This window comes from Bufo bufo, chromosome 6, assembly GCF_905171765.1.
Source record: "Bufo bufo chromosome 6, aBufBuf1.1, whole genome shotgun sequence".
Taxonomy (NCBI): Eukaryota; Metazoa; Chordata; class Amphibia; order Anura; family Bufonidae; genus Bufo; species Bufo bufo.
Window position 1 is genome coordinate 236,451,206 of NC_053394.1, and position 18,883 is coordinate 236,470,088.

The window sequence follows — 18,883 nt, forward strand, 5'->3', positions numbered from 1 at the left end:
TTGCCTTGTGCTTCCACTGTGCCCCCGCTGTCAGGTGGGAATGCCACCAGCAGCGCTTCTACCAGGGTGCGCTTGTACTCGCGCATCTTACGATCACGCTCCAGTGACGGAATTAAGGACAGTATGTTGTCCTTGTAACGGGGTTCCAGCAGCGTTGCCACCCAGTAATCAGCACAAGTTAGAATGTGGGCAACTCGGCGGTCGTTGCGGAGACACTGCAGCATGTAATCGTTCATGTGTGCCAGGCTGCCCAGAGGCAACGAAAAGCTGTCCTCTGTGGGAGGTGTATCGTCTGTGTCCTCTGTATCCCCACATCCACGCACCAGTGATGGCCATGAGCTGGCCTGGGTGCCACCCTGCTGTGAACACGGATCCTCCTCCTCCATCTCCTCCTCCTCATCCTCCATCTCGTCATCCTCCAGTACTGTGCCCTGGCTGGACAATTGTTTACCTTGGGTTTGTGGGTGCAGGAACCCACTCTCGGAGCCACTTGGGAATGACTGGCCAGAAACCCTACGAAATGATCCCTCTTCCTCCTCCTCCTCCTGTGCCACATCCTCTTCCATCATTGCCAGGAGTGTTTTTTCAAGGAGGCATAGAAGTGGGATAGTAACGCTGAGAACGGTGTTATCGGCACTGGCCATTTTGGTGGAGTACTCGAAACAGCGCAACAAGGAACACAGGTCTCGAATGGAGGCCCAGTCATTGGTGGTGAAGTGGTTCTGTTCCGCCGAGCAACTCACCCGTGGGTGCTGCAGCTGAAACTCCACTATCGCCTGCTGCTGCTCGCACAGTTTGGCCATCATGTGCAAGATGGCGTTACACCTTGTGGGCACATTGCATATGAGACAGTGAGTGGGAAGGCCGAAGTTACGCTGCAATGCTGACAGGCGAGCAGCAGCAGGGTGAGAACGCCGAAAGCCTGCACAGACGGCCCGCACTTTATGCAGCAGCTCTAACATATCGGGATAATTTTTAAGGAATCTCTGCACCACCAAATTCAGCACATGCGCCAGGCAAGGGATGTGCGTCAAACCGGCTTGTCCCAGAGCTGCTACGAGATTTCTCCCATTTTCGCACACTACCAGGCCGGGCTTGAGGCTCACTGGAACAAACCACTCATCGGTCTGTTGTTCAAGGCTCGTCCACAGCTCATGCGCCGTGTGGGGTTTGTCCCCCAAACAGATAAGTTTTAAAACTGCCTGCTGTCGTTTACTCCTGGCTGTGCTGAAGTTGGTGGTGAAGGTGTTACACTGACCGGATGAGGAGCTGGTAGAGGATGAGGAAGCAGAGTAGGAGGAGGAAGCAACAGAAGGCAAACTGAAGCGCCCTGCAATCCTCGGTGGTGGAAAGACATGCGCCAAACTGCTATCCGCCTTAGGCCCAGCCGCCACTACATTTACCCAGTGTGTTGTTATGGAGATATAATGGCCCTGACCGTGCTTACTGGTCAAAGTATCCGTAGTCAGGTGCACCTTGCCACAGATGGCGGTGCGCAGTGCACACCTGATTTTGTCCCCTACTTGGTTGTGCAGGGAAGAGATGGCTCGCCTTGAAAAGTAGTGGCTGGGCACGACGTACTGTGGGACAGTTACCGCCATAAGGCCTTTAAAACTATCCGTCTCCACCATACGGAATGACAGCATTTCAAAGGCCAGTAATTTAGAAAAGCTAGCATTCAGGGATAGGGATTGCGGGTGGGTAGGGGGGTACTTCCTCTTCCTTTCCAGCGTTTGGGAGATGGAGAGCTGAACGCTTCTGTGGGACATTGTGGAGATACTTGGTGACCCAGGTGGTGGTGTTGCTGGCAGATCCTCTGTTTGCGGGGTGGCAGGTGGCACTGTCACTCCAGAGATGGATGAAGAGGCTGAGACTGCAGCAGAAGAGGAAGCAGGAGGAGCCAGAGACCTTTCTTGGTTTTTGAGGTGTCTACTCCACTGCAGCTCGTGCTTTGCACTTAAATGCCTGGTCATGCAGGTTGTGCTCAGGTTGAGAACGTTTATGCCTCGCTTCAGGCTCTGATTGCACAGCGTGCAAACTACTCGTGTCTTGTTATCAGCACATTGTCTGAAGAACTGCCACGCCAGGGAACTCTTTGGAGCTGGCTTTGATGTGCTCGGTCCCTTGCTGCGGTGGGCAGTAGCAGGCGTACTGTCTAGAGGACGGCCGCTCCGCTTTTGCACCCTGCTCGCTCTTCTGCTGTGCTGGTGGCCCTGTGCGACCACCACCTCTTCCTCCGAATTACATAGGTCACTCGCATGACCTTGATTCCATGTGGGGTCAAGGACCCCATCGTCCTCCACATCATCTTCCACCCAGTCTTCACTCCTGCCTTCCTTGTCGGTCTGCACACTTTCGAAAGCCCCAGCAGTTGGCACCTGTGTTTCGTCATCATCCGAGATGTGCTGCGATGGTCCTCCCATGTACTTGAAAAATAAGTGGTTTGGCATCGGTGCACTCAATCTCTTCCACTTCTGGGGCAGGGCTAGGTGTATGGTCCTGGGAAACCCTGCTAACAGAGTCATCAAAAAGCAGAAGAGACTGCTGCATGACTTGGGGCTCAGACTGCTTGGCTGATTTGCAAGGGGGTGAGGTGAAAGACTGATGGACATCGGCTGCAGGTGCCAACTGTGGTCTTTCAGCAGGAGACTGGGTGACAATATGAAGGAACTGGATCCACTGTCAGCAAACCAATCTAATATCGCCTGTAATTGTTCAGGCCTCACCATTCGTAGAGCCGCATTAGGCCCGACCAAATACCGCTGCAGGTTCTGTCGCCTACTCACACCTGAGGAAGGGATGTCACTTGTGTGTGTAGCTGGCACAGATCGACCATGTCCTCTCCCTGAAACAGGAGCTCCAACAGCAGCACCACGACCTGGGCCACGTCCCTTATTTGACGTCCCTCTCCTCATATTTTTCGAATTTAGGATCTTGCCCTAAATGGGTGTTTAATTAATAGTAGAATAGAACGACAGTATGTAAAGGGTGTATCTCACACGGCCTGAACCAGACTACGCCTCAATTATAGTTTTCTTTGCCCAAAATGGCTGTATTTCAAATGCCTGAATCAAACCCCTGTATGTAAAGGGTGTATCTCACATGGCCAAACCCACTGTAGGCCTCAATTAAAGATTTCTTTGCCCAAAATGGCTGTATTTCAAATGCTTGAATCAAACCCCTGTATGTAAAGGGTGCATCTCACACGGCCTGAACCAGACTACGCCTGAATTAAAGATTTCTTTGCTCAAAATGGTTGTATTTCAAATGCCTGAATCAAACCCCTGTATGTAAAGGGTGTATCTCACACGGCCTGACCCACTGTAGGCCTCAATTAAAGATTTCTTTGCCCAAAATGGCTTTATTTCAAATGCCTGTATCAAACCCCTGTATGTAAAGGGTGTATCTCACATGGCCTGACCCACTGTAGCCCTCAATTAAAGATTTATTTGCCCAAAATGGCAGTATTTCAAATGCCTGAATCAAACCACTGTATCTAAAGCATGTATCTCACACGGTCTGACCCACTGTAGGCCTCAATTAAAGATTTCTTTGCCCAAAATGGCTGTATTTCAAATGCCTGAATCAAACCACTGTATGTAAAGGGTGTATCTCACGCGGCCTGACCCACTGTAGGCCTCAATTAAAGATTTCTTTGCCCAAAATGGCAGTATTTCAAATGCCTGAATCAAACCACTGTATCTAAAGGGTGTATCTCACATGGCCTGACCCACTGTAGGCCTTAATTAAAGATTTCTTTCCCCAAAATGGCTGTATTTCAAATGCCTGAATCAAACCCTTGTATGTAAAGGGTGTATCTCACACGGCCTGACCCACAGTGGGCCTGAATTAAAGATTGGTGCACCAAATGGCGGTATTTCAAATCTCTGAATCTAACCCAAATGTATTAAGGGTGTATCTCACAAGCACATATGCAGAAAAGGCTGCCAAATAAACTTTTCTTGCCCAAACCGGTGTTTGTTTAATAACAATATGGCAGCAGTATATAACCCAGGAATTTCAAACGCGCTTATGCTGCAAGGCCTGAAATATTGTGTATTTTGCCCCAAAAAGGGTGTATTATTAATGAAAGAATATAAGCCCTGTATAGACAAGGTGTATCTCACACGGCCTGACCCACTGTAGGCCTGAATTAAAGATTTCTTTGCCCAAAATGGCTGTATTTCAAATGCCTGAATCAAACCCCTGTATGCAAAGGGTGTATCTCGCATGGCCTGAACCACTGTAGGCCTGAATTAAATATTGGTGCACCAAATGGCGGTATTTCAAATCTCTAAATCTAACCCAAATGTATTAAGGGTGTATCTCAAATGACATATGCAGCAAAGGCTGCCCAAAAACTTTTTTTGCCCAAACGGGTGTTTGTTTAATAACTCAATATGGCAGCAGTATATAACCCAGGAATTTCAAATGTGCTTATGCTGCAAGGCCTGAAATATTGGGTATTTTGCCCAAAAAAGGGTGTTTTATTAATGAAAGAATATAAGCCCTGTATATACAGGGTGTATCTCACACGGCCTGACCCACTGTAGGCCTGAATTAAAGATTACTTTGCCCAAAATGGCTGTATTTCAAATGCCTGAATCAAACCCCTGTATGTAAAGGGTGTATCTCACATGGCCTGAACCACAGTAGGCCTGAATTAAAGATTGGTGCACCAAATGGCGGTATTTCAAATCTCTGAATCAAACCCAAATGTATTAAGGGTGTATCTCACAATGACATCTGCATCAAAGGCTGCCAACAATTTTTTTTTTGCCCAAACGAGTGTTTGTTTAACAACTGAATTTGACAGCAGTATATAAGCCTGTAATTTCACACGTGCTGATGCTGCAAGGCCTGAAAATAGTGTTTTTTGGCAAAAAAGTGTGTTTTTAAAACCCCAGAAAATGATGGGTGTATTTCTAGCTTAAATTGCACACTGACTAATCCAGATGTATATTGCCAAAAAAGTGTTGTTGTTTTTTGTAACAGAATATGAAAGCTGTATATATTAAACTTTAATTTAACACTTGCAGATCAGGAAAATAGTGTTTTTTGGCAAAAAAGTGTGTTTTTAAAACCCCAGAAAACGAGGGCTGTACTTCTAGCTTAAATTGCACACTGACTAATCCAGATGTTGTATATTGCCAAAAAAGTGTTTTTTTAGTAACAGAATATGAAATCTGTATATATTAAACTTGAATTTAACACTTGCAGATCAGGAAAATAGTGGTTTTTGGAAAAAAAAAGTGTGTTTTTAAAACCCCAGAAAATGATGGCTGTATTTCTAGCACAAATTGCACACTGACTAATCCAGATGTTGTATATTGCCAAAAAAGTGTTTTTTTTGGAAACAGAATATGAAAGATGTATATATTAAACTTGAATTTAACACTTGCAGATCAGGAAAATAGTGTTTTTTGGCAAAAAAGTGTGTTTTTAAAACCCCTGAAAATGATGGCTGTATTTCTAGCTTAAATTGCACACTGACTAATCCAGATTAGAGATGTCGCGAACATAAAAATTTCTGTTCGCGAGTGGCGAACGCGAATTTCCGCAAATGTTCACGAACAGGCGAACCGCCATAGACTTCAATAGACAGGCGAATTTTAAAACCCACAGGGACTCTTTCTGACCACAATAGTGATGAAAAAGTTGTTTCAAGGGGACTAACACCTGGACTGTGGCATGCCGGAGGGGGATCCATGGCAAAACTCCCATGGAAAATTACGTAGTTGACGCAGAGTGTGGTAAAATAAATTCGCAATGCGATTAATATAATCTGTATTAATCGCATTGCGATTACAACTTAGATCTGAGTTCCTAATGGTTGCATTGCTAGAATTGACGAATATAGTACTATATTCTCAATCTTCGTTTTATTCTAGCAATACAACCATTAGGAACTCAGATCTAAGTTGTAATCGCAATGCGATTAATACAGGTTATATTAATCGCATTGCGATTACAACTTAGATATGAGTTCCTAATGGTTGTATTGCTAGAATATAACGAAGATTGAGAATATAGTGCTAATATTCGTCAATTCTAGCAATACAACCATTAGGAACTCAGATCTAAGTTGTAATCGCAATGCGATTAATATAACCTGTATTAATCGCATTGCGATTGCAACTTAGATCTGAGTTCCTAATGGTTGTATTGCAAGAATTGACGAATATAGCACTATATTCTCAATCTTCTTTATATTCTAGCAATACAACCATTAGGAACTCAGATCTAAGTTGTAATCGCAATGCGATTAATATAACCTGTATTAATCGCATTGCAATTACAACTTAGATCCAGTGGCGTTGCGAGGGGGGTGCGGTGGGTACGGGCCGCACCGGGTGACACCAATCTGATGGGGTGTCACCCGCGGCCCGCCGGCGCAGGAGTTCTCACTCACAAGTTAACTTCTAAACTTCGCAAGCAAGCAAGCACGTTGCGCCGTCACATGGTAAAGGGGGACGGGGGTGTGACTCACTGCAGCCTGGTGAGTGGTGGGGCGCCGCGGCTGCTGCCCTGCAGGAGTCTCTGGTGCCGGGAGGAGGAGGTAACTAGAGCGGCTCTGACTTTATAGACCAAATTATTTTAATAATACCCCAATAATAATAAGTTAATAACCATTAAATTACTGGTCATAAATTACTGGTGGATTATTATAGAGACGGCCCCAGGCCAGGAGACATAAGGGGTTGGGTTGATCTGTGGGCTGGGGCCACCCAGCCACATTTACTAATCTTTGCTCAGGGAGGCCCTCATAAATATAAACCCACATGGTGTGGACTGGTCATTTTTACTTAGGAATATAGTTTAAACGTTTATGTGCAATAGAGAAAATAAGAAGTCAACTCCAATCAGATATCTGCACATAGACCAAGACTCTGGGTCTATGCAGATATCTGATTGGAGCTGACTTAGTGACTTCTTTTTTTTTCTCTTTATCTCTTTATTATGGCTTTGGGGATGGGGGAGGCAGGGGTGACACCATTTTCTACCTCACCGGGTGACACCAGCCATAGCAACGCCAACCATTAGGAACCCAGCTCTAAGTTGAATTCGCAATGCAATTAATATAACCTGTATTAATCGCATTGCGATTACAACTTAGTCAAATATGTGACACTGCAGCTTCCGAATGAATCTAAAATGGATGCTGTCCAGGAGGTGGGAGGGTCTGGGAGGGAGGGCATGATGCTGATTGGCTGGAATGTGTCTGCTGACTGTGAGGTACAGGGTCAAAGTTTACACAATGATGATGAATAGGGTGCGGCAGCGAACGCGAACAAGCGATGTTCGCCGGGAACTATTCGCCGGCGAATAGTTCGGGACATCTCTAATCCAGATGTTGTATATTTCCAAAAAAGAGTTTTTTTGGTATCAGAATATGAAAGCTGTATATATTAAACTTGAATTTAACACTTGCAGATCAGGAAAATACAGTTTTTTGGCAAAAAAGTGTGTTTTTAAAACCCAAGAAAATGATGGGTGTATTTCTACCTTAAATTGCACACTGACTAATCCAGATGTTGTAGATTGCCAAAAAAACCTGATTATTATTGCAGTATTTCAAGCTTAGATTTAATGTCCCAAAAGCTCAGATGCAGTGCTGGTGCACTGAGCTTGCATAAAATGGCCGCCGCCGCCCACCTAACTGACTTATTAATTTATTATTTTTTTCAGTCACTGGACTCAGGGCAGGATAAAAATATTGTGCCCTGGACCCACAAAACACAATATATGTAGATCGCTGAGTTAGATTCAGACTTTGAGCAAAGAGTCTCTCCTATTCTCTCCCTGAAATCACCAGCAGCATCCTTTCCCTACACTAAGCACAGCAGAGTGACGTGCAGCGCTACGTGACTCCAGCTTATATAGAGGCTGGGTCACATGCTACACTGGCCAATCACAGCCATGCCATTAGTAGGCATGGCTGTGATGCCTTCTAAGGTCAGACAGTTAACCGCTTGCTGATTGCCTGCTCTGCAGCCTTTTAAAAAGCGCCAAGAAAGCGCCGAACACCGAACCCGAACCCAAACTTTTACTGAAATGTTCGGGTTCGGGTCCCGGGTCCAAAAACCCTAAAGTTCGGTACGAACCAGAACTTTACAGTTCGAGTTCGCTCAACCCTATAGCTAAGCTTTTCTGCACCCGGCGCAAGGATTTAGATTTGCCCCCCCTTTCCCCGCAACTCAAATTTACATAAAGAGGGTGTAACGGTCGCATACACACACACACAGGGGGAGGGAAGTGACCACTGCGCTCCACCCTTACCCCTGGCCCTGCCTACTTGCCTCGCGAGTCCTAATGACAGGGGACAACTGGACGGCAATCCCTAACTTGGAATAAGTGCAGGGATGACAGACAGACAAACAACAGGACCTGAACGGACCGAGTCAATACCAGGAAAGCTACAAAGTACAAATGGAGCAAGCAGAGAATTGTCAGGAGAAGCCGGGGTCATAAATACCAGGAGAGACGTGAAGTACAAAAGGAGTCAGCAGAGGATTGTCAGGAGGAGGCCAGGGTCTGAATACCAGGAGAGAAGAAAAGTACACAAGGAGCAGGCAGAGGATCGTCAGGAATTCAGCAGGAGGTAAGTACGCCAGGAAAGACCAAATCACAGGTGGAACTAAATTAACAGACAACCTGTGGCCAGCAGGCTGCCTGTATTTATAGTGGGGAGTGAGGCTCATGTGACGTGGCCAGCGTCACATGACCGACAGACCAACCAGTCGAGCACCGAGTGATCAGCTCGGCGCTCAAGGCAGACTTAGGAGCAGGGAGCCACCCAGCTAGTAAAGCCGCCCTGGGAACGAGGTAAAACACAGTTCCTCGTTCCCGAAACTAAGCAGCAGGTCTGCGGCTAATGTGGGACCGAGTGCACCTTCGGAACCCTGTTACAGAGGGGGTAGTTAAGCCACTGCTCTAACTCTGCCCAATGCATAACTATACTCACCCACCAAATAAAATCTATCATAGGGTACATGGTGACACCAATACTCCTTGCAATAAACAAAAGACCCAATTGGTCCTACCTCATGCAAGGTATCACTGGCGTTGGTGCAATGTCCTCTGGATCCAGAACTAGGTCCCTGTGGTAATAGAGAGAAAATTATCGCATCAGGAAGGGATGGTGACTGTACCTGGGAAATACCTACGAGGGGGCACTGTGCTGGCCCTGTAAGACTGAACCATCCCAATGTATAACCAGGTAATCTAGGGATTTTCCCTTAGTGCTACCACACAGTACTAATACCGACATTGTGCCCCCTCACAATAATTATGCCCACATTGTGCCTCCTTTACAGCATAAATGCCCAAAATGTGCTCTTCTCACAGTAGTTATGCCCACAATGTGGACCCTTCACAGTAGTTATGTCCTCCTTGCGGCCCCTCACTGTAGTTATGCCAACCTTTGTGCCTGTCACAGTAGTTATGTCCACCTGTGTGCCTCTTCACAGTCGTTATCCCATCATTGTGCCCCTCACAGTAGTTATGCCCATATTTGAGACCCTTTACAGTAGTTATGCCCACCTCTATGACCCTTCACAGTAGTTATGCCCACCTTGTCCCCCTCACAGTAGATATGCCCATATTTTTTCTCCCTCGCAGTAATTATGCCCACCTTTGTGCCCCTCACAGTAATTATACCATATATGTTCCCACTGCCGCCTCATTGTAGTTATGACCAGATATGTGCAGATATGTTCCCTCTCAGTGTAGTTATGCACACTTTTGTGCCACCTCACAGAGTTTTGGCCCCCTTTGCCCCGAAGTTCCCTATCCTACTTTCCTGACAACATGCTCCTACACACATCAGCGCTGCTAAGTACCAGGCCCATTGTTGTTTTTGCATTTTCGTTTTTTCCACCCCACGTTCCAATAGCCATAACTTTTTATTTTCCTATTTGCATAGCCATATGTGGGCTTATTTTTTTTATGGGACAAGATGTCTTTTTTAATGGTACCATTTATTTTAACATGTATTTTATTGGCAAACGGGAAATATATTCTTTGTGAGGTTAAATTGAAAAAAAAAAAAATAATATTCTACCAATGTTTTTGGGTTTTAGCATCCCGGCATTCACTGTGCACTAAAAATGATATGAGGACATGATGGCTCAATATGAATCCAGCAATACCAAACTTGTCTAGATTTTTTTGTTTAAAAATAAAAAACCTTTATAAAAATCATACTTTTCTTGGCATCGCTATTTTCTGACAGAAATAACTTTTTTATATTTCAGTTTACTTGAGCTATGTGAAAGCTTTGTTTATGGCAATATGAACTGTAGTTTTTATTGTTACTATTTTTGTGGTAAATATGTCTTTTTGATCACTATTACTCAATTTTTTAAATCATGGAATTTTTCTGTAGCCACAATTGTAGTATATTTTTCTAGAATTTGTTAGATGAACGGGAGGCTGTTGGGCTTGGACCATTGTCTAATCCTGTGAATCAAGTGGTAGGGGAGAGTCTCATGAGTGGGGACTCTCACTTGCTGCTTAAGGACTCTGATGAACTAATCAATTTGCTCATCTCTAATGGCCACCAATATAATACATGAATAGTTCAAGTTCACCAGAATGAAATGTGCTCTTATGGAGTTGGGGACCCCTCCCTTTAACATCCATTTGCTCTGCCAAGGAATATAAAAAGGTATTGTCTTTATGAAACATGATTGTAAAAAAAAACAAAGAATACATTTTGCAACAGAAAACTTTTATTGATAAGCAAGCAAAATATTTCAGTTGCATTTATAATTTAAGGCATATAAGTTCTTATTAACATCAAAGGCAACATTGCTTCCTCTATGGCCTCAGGTTTGTCCTTTCATTAATATTTTCCTTGAGACTGGCAAGGATCAGGAACACAGGGGTTGCAAGGATCTGTGAAGGAAAATAAACATTTATATTACTTTTTAATCTACTCCATTCCTATACACTGTTTTAATTGTAGTGATATAAAACAACTGTAAATATTCATATTTTATTCCAACCAGGACGTTACTTGAGTATATAGAATGGATGGATTCTGGGTTTAAGTGGGTTTTCTTTGGCTGCTCTAGTTTCGGGCTTGTTCACATGACCGTATGGCTTTTTCAGTGTTTTGCGGCCCGTTTTTAACGGATCCATTCTTCTATTTTTTGCTTCAGTAGTGTTTCCGGTTCCATTCCGTTTTTCTGTTCTGTTTTTCCATATGGCATATACAGTATCAAGTAATTACATAGAAAAAATTGGGCTGGGCATAACATTTTCAATAGATGGCTCTTGAAAAACGGAACGGATACGGTACATTCTTCATGTGTTCCTTTTTTTTTTTTTGCCATTGACTTGAATGGAGCCACGGAACATGATTTGCGGGCAATAATAGGACATGTTCTATCTTTGAATGGAACGGAAAAACGGAAATACGGAAATGGAATGCATACAGAGTACATTATTTTTTTTTGCGGAACCATTGAAATGAATGGTTCCGTATACGGACCTTATACGGAACTCAAAAAACGGGCCCATATACGGAAGACAAATAACGTTCATGGGTTTGAGCTCTTCATCACAAAATGTAGGGTCGTAGTTATGCAGCCAAAAGAAACTGCACTTTGAGTCTCTGTGAGAGTATGGAATTTACAGGTGAAACTCGAAAAATTTGAATATCGTGCAAAATTCATTTATTTAAGTAATGCAACTTAAAATGTGAAACTAACATATGAGATAGACTCATTACATGCAAAGTAAGATATTTCAAGCCTTTATTTGTTATAATTTGGATGATTATGGCTTACAGCCTATGAAACCCCAAAGTCACAATTTTGAGGTACCCTTTGCTCAGGTGGTATGGACTATTTAGCTGACTATAGTGTGACACTTTGAGCCTACAATATTGAACCTTTTGACAAAATTCAAGTTTTAAGCTGCATTAATGCAATTCCTTTTAATTTGCATTACTGAAATAAATGAACTTTTGCACAATATTCTAATTTTTCGAGTTTCACCTGTATGTGGTAGCTTTAATTGTAGTAAATACATTAGGAGAATGTGTACTCATCCCTCAGCATTTTGCTAAGTTGCTCAAAAAGAGTTAATTAAAAATATTTAAAAAGATATCAAAAAGCTAAGCTTGAAATGGTAACATATTAAACTGTAGTCCTAAATCAAAGAACTAGCTCTGACTCTATACAGACGTATAAAGTAATATGCCAACAGTACAAAATAAAATAGATATCTTGTTCAGCACAAATGTTGAAGACTATGTAGTAGAATGAACTAAATGAGTAGTTTTAAAAACAAATATTTAAAATCTTAAAACATTTGAGCTTAGAATTGTTTTACTATTGTAATTGAAATACTCATGCTATTCTTATCCTATGAATAACTGCTGTGGTATTTGGTCTTTAAATATATAGAACAAATAGTAAAATCAACGTAACGGAAACATCCTGAAATAAAACATTTTCTCAGTAAAATATCACCTTTTAGAGTAGAATTAATCATTTAATATAAATTAAAATATGATCTATAGTGTACATACCTTTTTGATATCCTTGGCACTGCTGTATAGTCTTGCAGGCTGAAAGAAACAATGCATGTTAGTAGCTGTTATGTAATATGCCTTGTTAAATAACCGAATGGCTACTTCTAATAGATTATAGTATCCTTTCACATTATTTCCCATATTTAACCCCTTAACTACTGGGCCCCTTTTTGGTTTTCCCTTTAGTTTATCATGTCTTGTACTGTAAAAAGGGGAAAGAAATTCTTTGTGTGGTTAGCTTGAAAAAAAAAACACAATTCAAGATATTTTGGGTTTTGATATTACGGGGTTAACTGTGTGCTAAAAATTACATGATGTCCTTATTCTGCAGCTCAATATATTTTAAATTTATCTAATTTAAATCTAAATTTCTTCATCACCATTTTCTGACAGCCCTAACTTTTTTATATTTGGGTCTAGAGCATACAACATTTTGATCACTGTTATTCCATTTTTTTCAGGGAGGGGGACAAGGTGACGAAAAATGGCAAATTGTGTGTTTTACTGTTTTTTGGTACGTCGTACTTTGTGCAAAATGTATTAAAAGTTGTAAATTGTCTGTTAAATTTGACCCGTCTTTAAACTTTTGTCTAGAAAAGCTACCCAGATTTTTATGCCACGCTAAACTGGAATTTGTGACTTCAAATTTGCAGAGATACATCTGTAAGAAAACTAACTAACATAGCTAAGCACACCTACATTAACATCCACTTTTCAAAATTAGAGTAAGTGGTGTGAAAATGCAAAACATTTGTTTTGCAAAAAACCCTAAAAAAAATGTACAGTACAGACCAAAAGTTTGGACAGACCTTCTCATTCAAAGAGTTTTCTTTATTTTCATGACTATGAAGGCATCAAAACTATGAATTAACATATGTGGAATTATATACATAACAAACAAGTGTGAAACAACTGAAAATATGTAATATTGTAGGTTCTTCTAAGTAGCCACCTTTTGCTTTGATTACTGCTTTGCACACTCTTGGCATTCTCTTGATGAGCTTCAAGAGGTAGTCACCTGAAATGGTCTTCCAACAGTCTTGAAGGAGTTCCCAGAGATGCTTAGCACTTGTTGGCCCTTTTGCCTTCACTCTGCGGTCCAGCTCACCCCAAACCATCTCGATTGGGTTCAGGTCCGGTGACTGTGGAGGCCAGGTCATCTGGCGCAGCACCCCATCACTCTCCTTCATGGTCAAATAGCCCTTACTTTCAAAGTTTTCCCAATTTTTCGGCTGACTGACTGACCTTCATCTCTTAAAGTAATGATGGCCACTCGTTTTTCTTTACTTAGCTGCTTTTTTCTTGCCATAATACAAATTCTAACAGTCTATTCAGTAGGACTATCAGCTGTGTATCCACCTGACTTCTCCTCAACGAAACTGATGGTCCCAACCCCATTTATAAGGCAAGAAATCCCACTTATTAAACCTGACAGGGCACACAAGTGAAGTAATAAACCATTTCAGGGGACTACCTCTTGAAGCTCATCAAGAGAATGCCAAGAGTGTGCAAAGCAGTAATCAAAGCAAAAGGTGGCTACTTTGAAGAACCTAGAATATGACATATTTTCAGTTGTTTCACACTTGTTTGTTATGTATATAATTCCACATGTGTTAATTCATAGTTTTGATGCCTTCAGTGTGAATCTACAATTTTCATAGTCATGAAAATAAAGAAAACTCTTTGAATGTGAAGGTGTGCCAAACATTTGGTCTGTACTGTACCTATTATTTAGTTTTTTTTAGAACCATAATTTTTAAATGCAGAGTTTGATAAATCTTTCCCATATATACTGAGGCATTAAGTTGCATTTTGTTTGTAGAATATCATAACCAGCTCGATACATAGACATACATGTGCTGTCATCAGTTTCTGATTGATAGGGGTCCAACTCCCAGGACCCCTGCCAATCAGCTGTTTGAGAAGGCCACGGAGCTCCAGAAATAAATCATCAGTTAAATAAATCATCAGTTAAAAAGTCTTGGAAAACCCCTTAAAATAGAGGAAATTGTAATATAACAGTGGTCCATAATAGAACAGTCCTATCTTTATCCATAATGTGGACAATAATAGGATTTTTTTTTTTGTGGAACATGGACACCGAATTCAAATGTAGTTTTTCAATTTTTTGCAGCCCCACTGAAGGGAATGGTTCTGCCTATGAACCGCAAGAAGAAAAAAAAGTGAATGGACACTGACGCAAAATACATTCATGTGCATGAGTCCTAAATAAAAAGATTCACCATTTATGCATTGCAATGTCCATAATAGGTAAGCTTCTATATTTTGAAAAGCTACAAGAAGACTCTACTATGATTCTTGTCTTTTAATTAGTGCTTCAATTTATATTGGTATTACTTACGATCTTGGCATGAGTCTTGGCAGATGGTCTGCTTCTGGCATGGATCCTGGTAGAAAGTCTGCTTCTGGCATGGATCCTGGCAGATGGTCTGCTTCTGGCATGGATCCTGGCAGATTGTCTGCTTCTGGCACGGGTCCTTACATTGGGCTTTCTGATGTCCTCCTTTAACTCCAGACATGTTTGCTTTGTGATCTTTTCCTAGGACAGCACAAGATAGGAAGATTTGCAGTTGATTGTAGGGATCCTTTGCAAAGTTTCCTTTTATATACACAATTTGGTATGCTGTGTGGCATGCGTAAACAAAACCGGCTTTAGTTTTTACAAGATGGAAAATCAGGATATTACTGAGAGAATGTTTATTGTCATATAATTATATTCTTGTACTTGGGTGTTTCTAAGAGAACAGCTCATGTCATATACATCCTAGAATAATGTGCTTTTATGGCTAATAATTTAAAAATACTGGTATTTTGAATACACCTGTTGAATAATGTGCCTAAATACTGTATGAATAAGATCCAGTTTTAGGGTGAGTAAATGAAGGAAGAGCCTAGATAAATAATAGGTTAGGGAGATGTGATTGTATTTTGCTGACACATATAGCAAATTCCATCCTAAGCTATTTAAAAATCAACAAGGTTTGTCATTAGTATCAGTTTTGTGCTTCAAAATATATTTATTGAAGACAACAAATCACTGAAATTATCAAGTTATATCAAAATGGACAGTTGCATAAATGTAGTAGCTCGAATTCAACGTTTGGCACAGGGAATCAGAAAAAAGGAATTAAATGTAGAAGTAAAAATGAAAGCTAAAGAAACAGTCATAAGACTCATTCAACAGAGATTCCACAGTGAAGAGTTGAAGAGACTTAGAAAAGAACCTAAAAGGCTTCCAAACAACCACCTATTGTACAAGCTTAATCCTTTTCTGCAGGATGGTATACTGAAGGTGGGAGGGAGACTGGAAAATGCATCGTTACCTAGCAGAGTGAAGCATCCAGCAATTCTACCCAAAAATCCGACCTTCGCAAGAATGATTATTGATCACTACCCAAACATATCCTTGCAATAAGGAAGAAGCTTTACCCAAGGCTGTTTGAGAGAAGGTGGTTACTGGATTGTGAAAGGAAGCAAAGTTATAGCAAAGTATATAAGTAACGGTGTAGTTTACAGAAAGGAACATAGACCTACAGAAGAACAAAGAATGGCAGATTTACCGGCAGATCATGTAAACCCATCGCCAAAATTTCTTTATAGCGGAATGGATTGTTTTGGCCCATTCATCACCAAACAGAACCGCAAGGAGTACAAGAGATATGGACTAATATTTACATGTCTGAGTTCCAGAGCGATACACCTGGAAATGTTAGAAGATATGTCTACTGACGCATTTATCAACGCCTTAAGATGCTTCATAGCCATTAGAGGTACCGTCAGAGAGCTTAGATCTGACCATGGATCTAATTTTGTTGGAGCAAAGAATGAATTGAAGAAAGCTCCAAAAGAGATTGGTAGAGAAAAAGTAACTGAGTATTTGATAGTTATTTTCATATGAATGCTCCTCATGCGGCTTGGAATTTGGGAAAGACAAATCAGAACTGTGAGAAATGTGTTAAATTCAGTGTTGAAAAAGAACACCAGAAGAACTGATGATGCTTCACTTAGGACCCTATTCTATGAAATAATGTCTATTGTTAACAGTCGTCCACTTACAGTTGATAATATCAACGACCCAACAAGTTTGGACCCTTTAACTCCCAACCATCTACTTCACCTTAAGTCTGATTACATACAGCCACTGCCTGGCAAGTTCACCAAAAAGGATTTATATGCCAGAGGGAGATAGTGAAGAGTTCAATATCTATCAAAACAGTTTTGGAATAGATGGAGGAAAGAGTACTTAGCCAATCTTATGCTAAGAAGTAAATGGCAAACACCCAGAAGAAATTTCCAAGTTAGTGACATAGTGTTAGTAAAATAAGAAGATTTTCCTAGAAGTCAATGGAAATTGGCCAAAGTTCTAGAAATTCAAAAAGATGAAGACAAACTAATAAGAATAGTGTTGTTACAAATACGAGACTCAAAACTTGACAAAAAAAGAACATGTCTCACTACTCCACTCAAGTTGGAACGTCCTATACTAAAGTTATTTGCTCAACTTGAGAGGTAAGTACTACGGTTGAGTGAACACGAACTGTAAACTTCGGGTTCGTACCGAACTTTAGGATTTTTGGACCCCGAACCCAAACATTTCAGTAAAAGTTCAGATTCGGTGTTCAGCGAGTTAATGGCGCTTTTTGAAAGGCTACAGAGCAGCCAATCAACAAGCGATTAACTCTGTACCCTTAGAAGCCATCACACCCATGCCTACTAATGGCATGGCTGTGATTGGCCAGTGTAGGATGTGACCCAGCCTCTATATAAGCTGGAGTCATGTAGCGCTGCACGTCACTCTGCTCTTAGTAGTGTAGGGAGAGGATGCTGATGCTGTGAGGGAGAGAATAGGAAATAAACTTTAATCAGAACAGCAATTGACCGCAGTGATCTACATAGATTTTGTTGTGTGGGTGCAGTGCACAATCTTTTTACCCTGCTCTGAGCCCAGTGACAGAGAAAAATAACTTTTATCCGTCTGTCAGTTAGGTGGGCGGCGGCGGCCATTTAATGCAAGCTCAGTGCACCAGCACTGAATATGTGCTTTTGAGACATTCAAATACAAGCTTGAAATACTGCAATAATAATCTGTGTTTAAAAAAACACCCATTTTTGTCAGTATCCTACATCTGGTGCCTTTGCAGCATAGTCAGTGTGCAATTTAAGCTAGAAATACAGCTATAATTAAGTATATTGGGCAAAATACTGAATTTTACAGCCCTTGCCTCATCTGTATGTGTGAAATTCAAGCGTTATATACTCCTGTCATATTCAGTTATTAAAAAAACACCCATTTTGGCAAAATATTTAATATTGCAGATTTTGCTGCATCTGTGGTTGGTAAAAACAAGCTTGAAATACTTCAATACTTTTCTGGCTTTTAAAAAACACCCATTTTTGACAATATCCTCCATCTTGGGCCTCTGCCACATTATTCAGTGTGCAATTTAAGCTAGAAATACAACTATAATTTTCTGGGTTTTAAAAAACATCCATTTAGGGCAAAATACTTAATTTGCGACCTTGTCTGCATCTGTACGTGTGAAATTCAAGCATTATATACTGTTGTCATATTCTGTTATTAAAAAAACACAAATTTTGAGCAAAGTACTTAATATTGCAGTCTTTGCTGTATCTGTTTTTGTTAAAACAAGCTTGAAATACTTCAATAATTTTCTGGGTTTTAAAAAACACCCATTTTTGGCAATACCCTCCATCTGGGGCCTCTGCCACATTAGTCAGTGTGCAATTTAAGCTAGAAATCCAGCTATAATTTTCTGGGTTTTAAAAAACACCCTTTTTGGGCAAAATACTCAATTTTACAGCCCTTGCTGCATCTGTACGTGTGAAATTCAAGCGTTATATACTGCTGTCATATTCTGTTATTGAAAAAACACCAATTTATGGCAAAATACTTAATTTGCAGCCTTGTCTGCATCTGTACGTGTGAAATTCAAGCATTATATACTGCTGTCATATTCTGTTATTAAAAAAACACTTTTTGGGCAAAGTACTTAATATTGCAGCCTTTGTTGCATATGTTATTGTTAAAACAAGCTTTAAATACTTCAATAATTTTCTAGGTTTAAAAAACACCAATTTTTTGCAATACCCTCCATCTGGGGCCTCTGCCGCATTAGTCAGTGTGCAATTTAAGCTAGAAATACAGCTTTTTGCGACCTTGTCTGCATCTGTCCGTGTGAGAAACACGCTTTAGATACTGCTGTGCTATTCTGGTATTAAAAAAACACCCATTTTGGGCAAAAATCTTAATTTGCGGCCTTGTCTGCATTTGTACGTGTGAGATACACGCTTTAGATA

The 18,883-nt window shown here is 41.1% G+C and overlaps 1 protein-coding gene across 2 annotated transcripts in view; it reads right to left on the bottom strand.

Moving 5' to 3' along the window:
- Positions 1 to 15,165, bottom strand: part of LOC121005299 (cornifin alpha-like) — a 28,531-nt gene extending 13,366 nt beyond the window's left edge. The window contains exons 1-3 of one of the 2 annotated variants that reach the window (XM_040437951.1): positions 14,907 to 15,162; positions 12,542 to 12,580; positions 10,712 to 10,899 (exon numbers count right to left, since the gene is read on the bottom strand). In XM_040437951.1, coding sequence (XP_040293885.1) covers positions 10,847 to 10,899; positions 12,542 to 12,580; positions 14,907 to 15,084 — 270 coding nt within the window. In that variant the 5' untranslated portion in view covers positions 15,085 to 15,162 and the 3' untranslated portion in view covers positions 10,712 to 10,846. Of the gene's footprint in view, positions 1 to 10,711; positions 10,900 to 12,541; positions 12,581 to 14,906 lie in introns of those variants that run through there. The other variant, XM_040437950.1, reaches the window with a different exon arrangement.
- Positions 15,166 to 18,883: the final 3,718 nt, after the last annotated feature.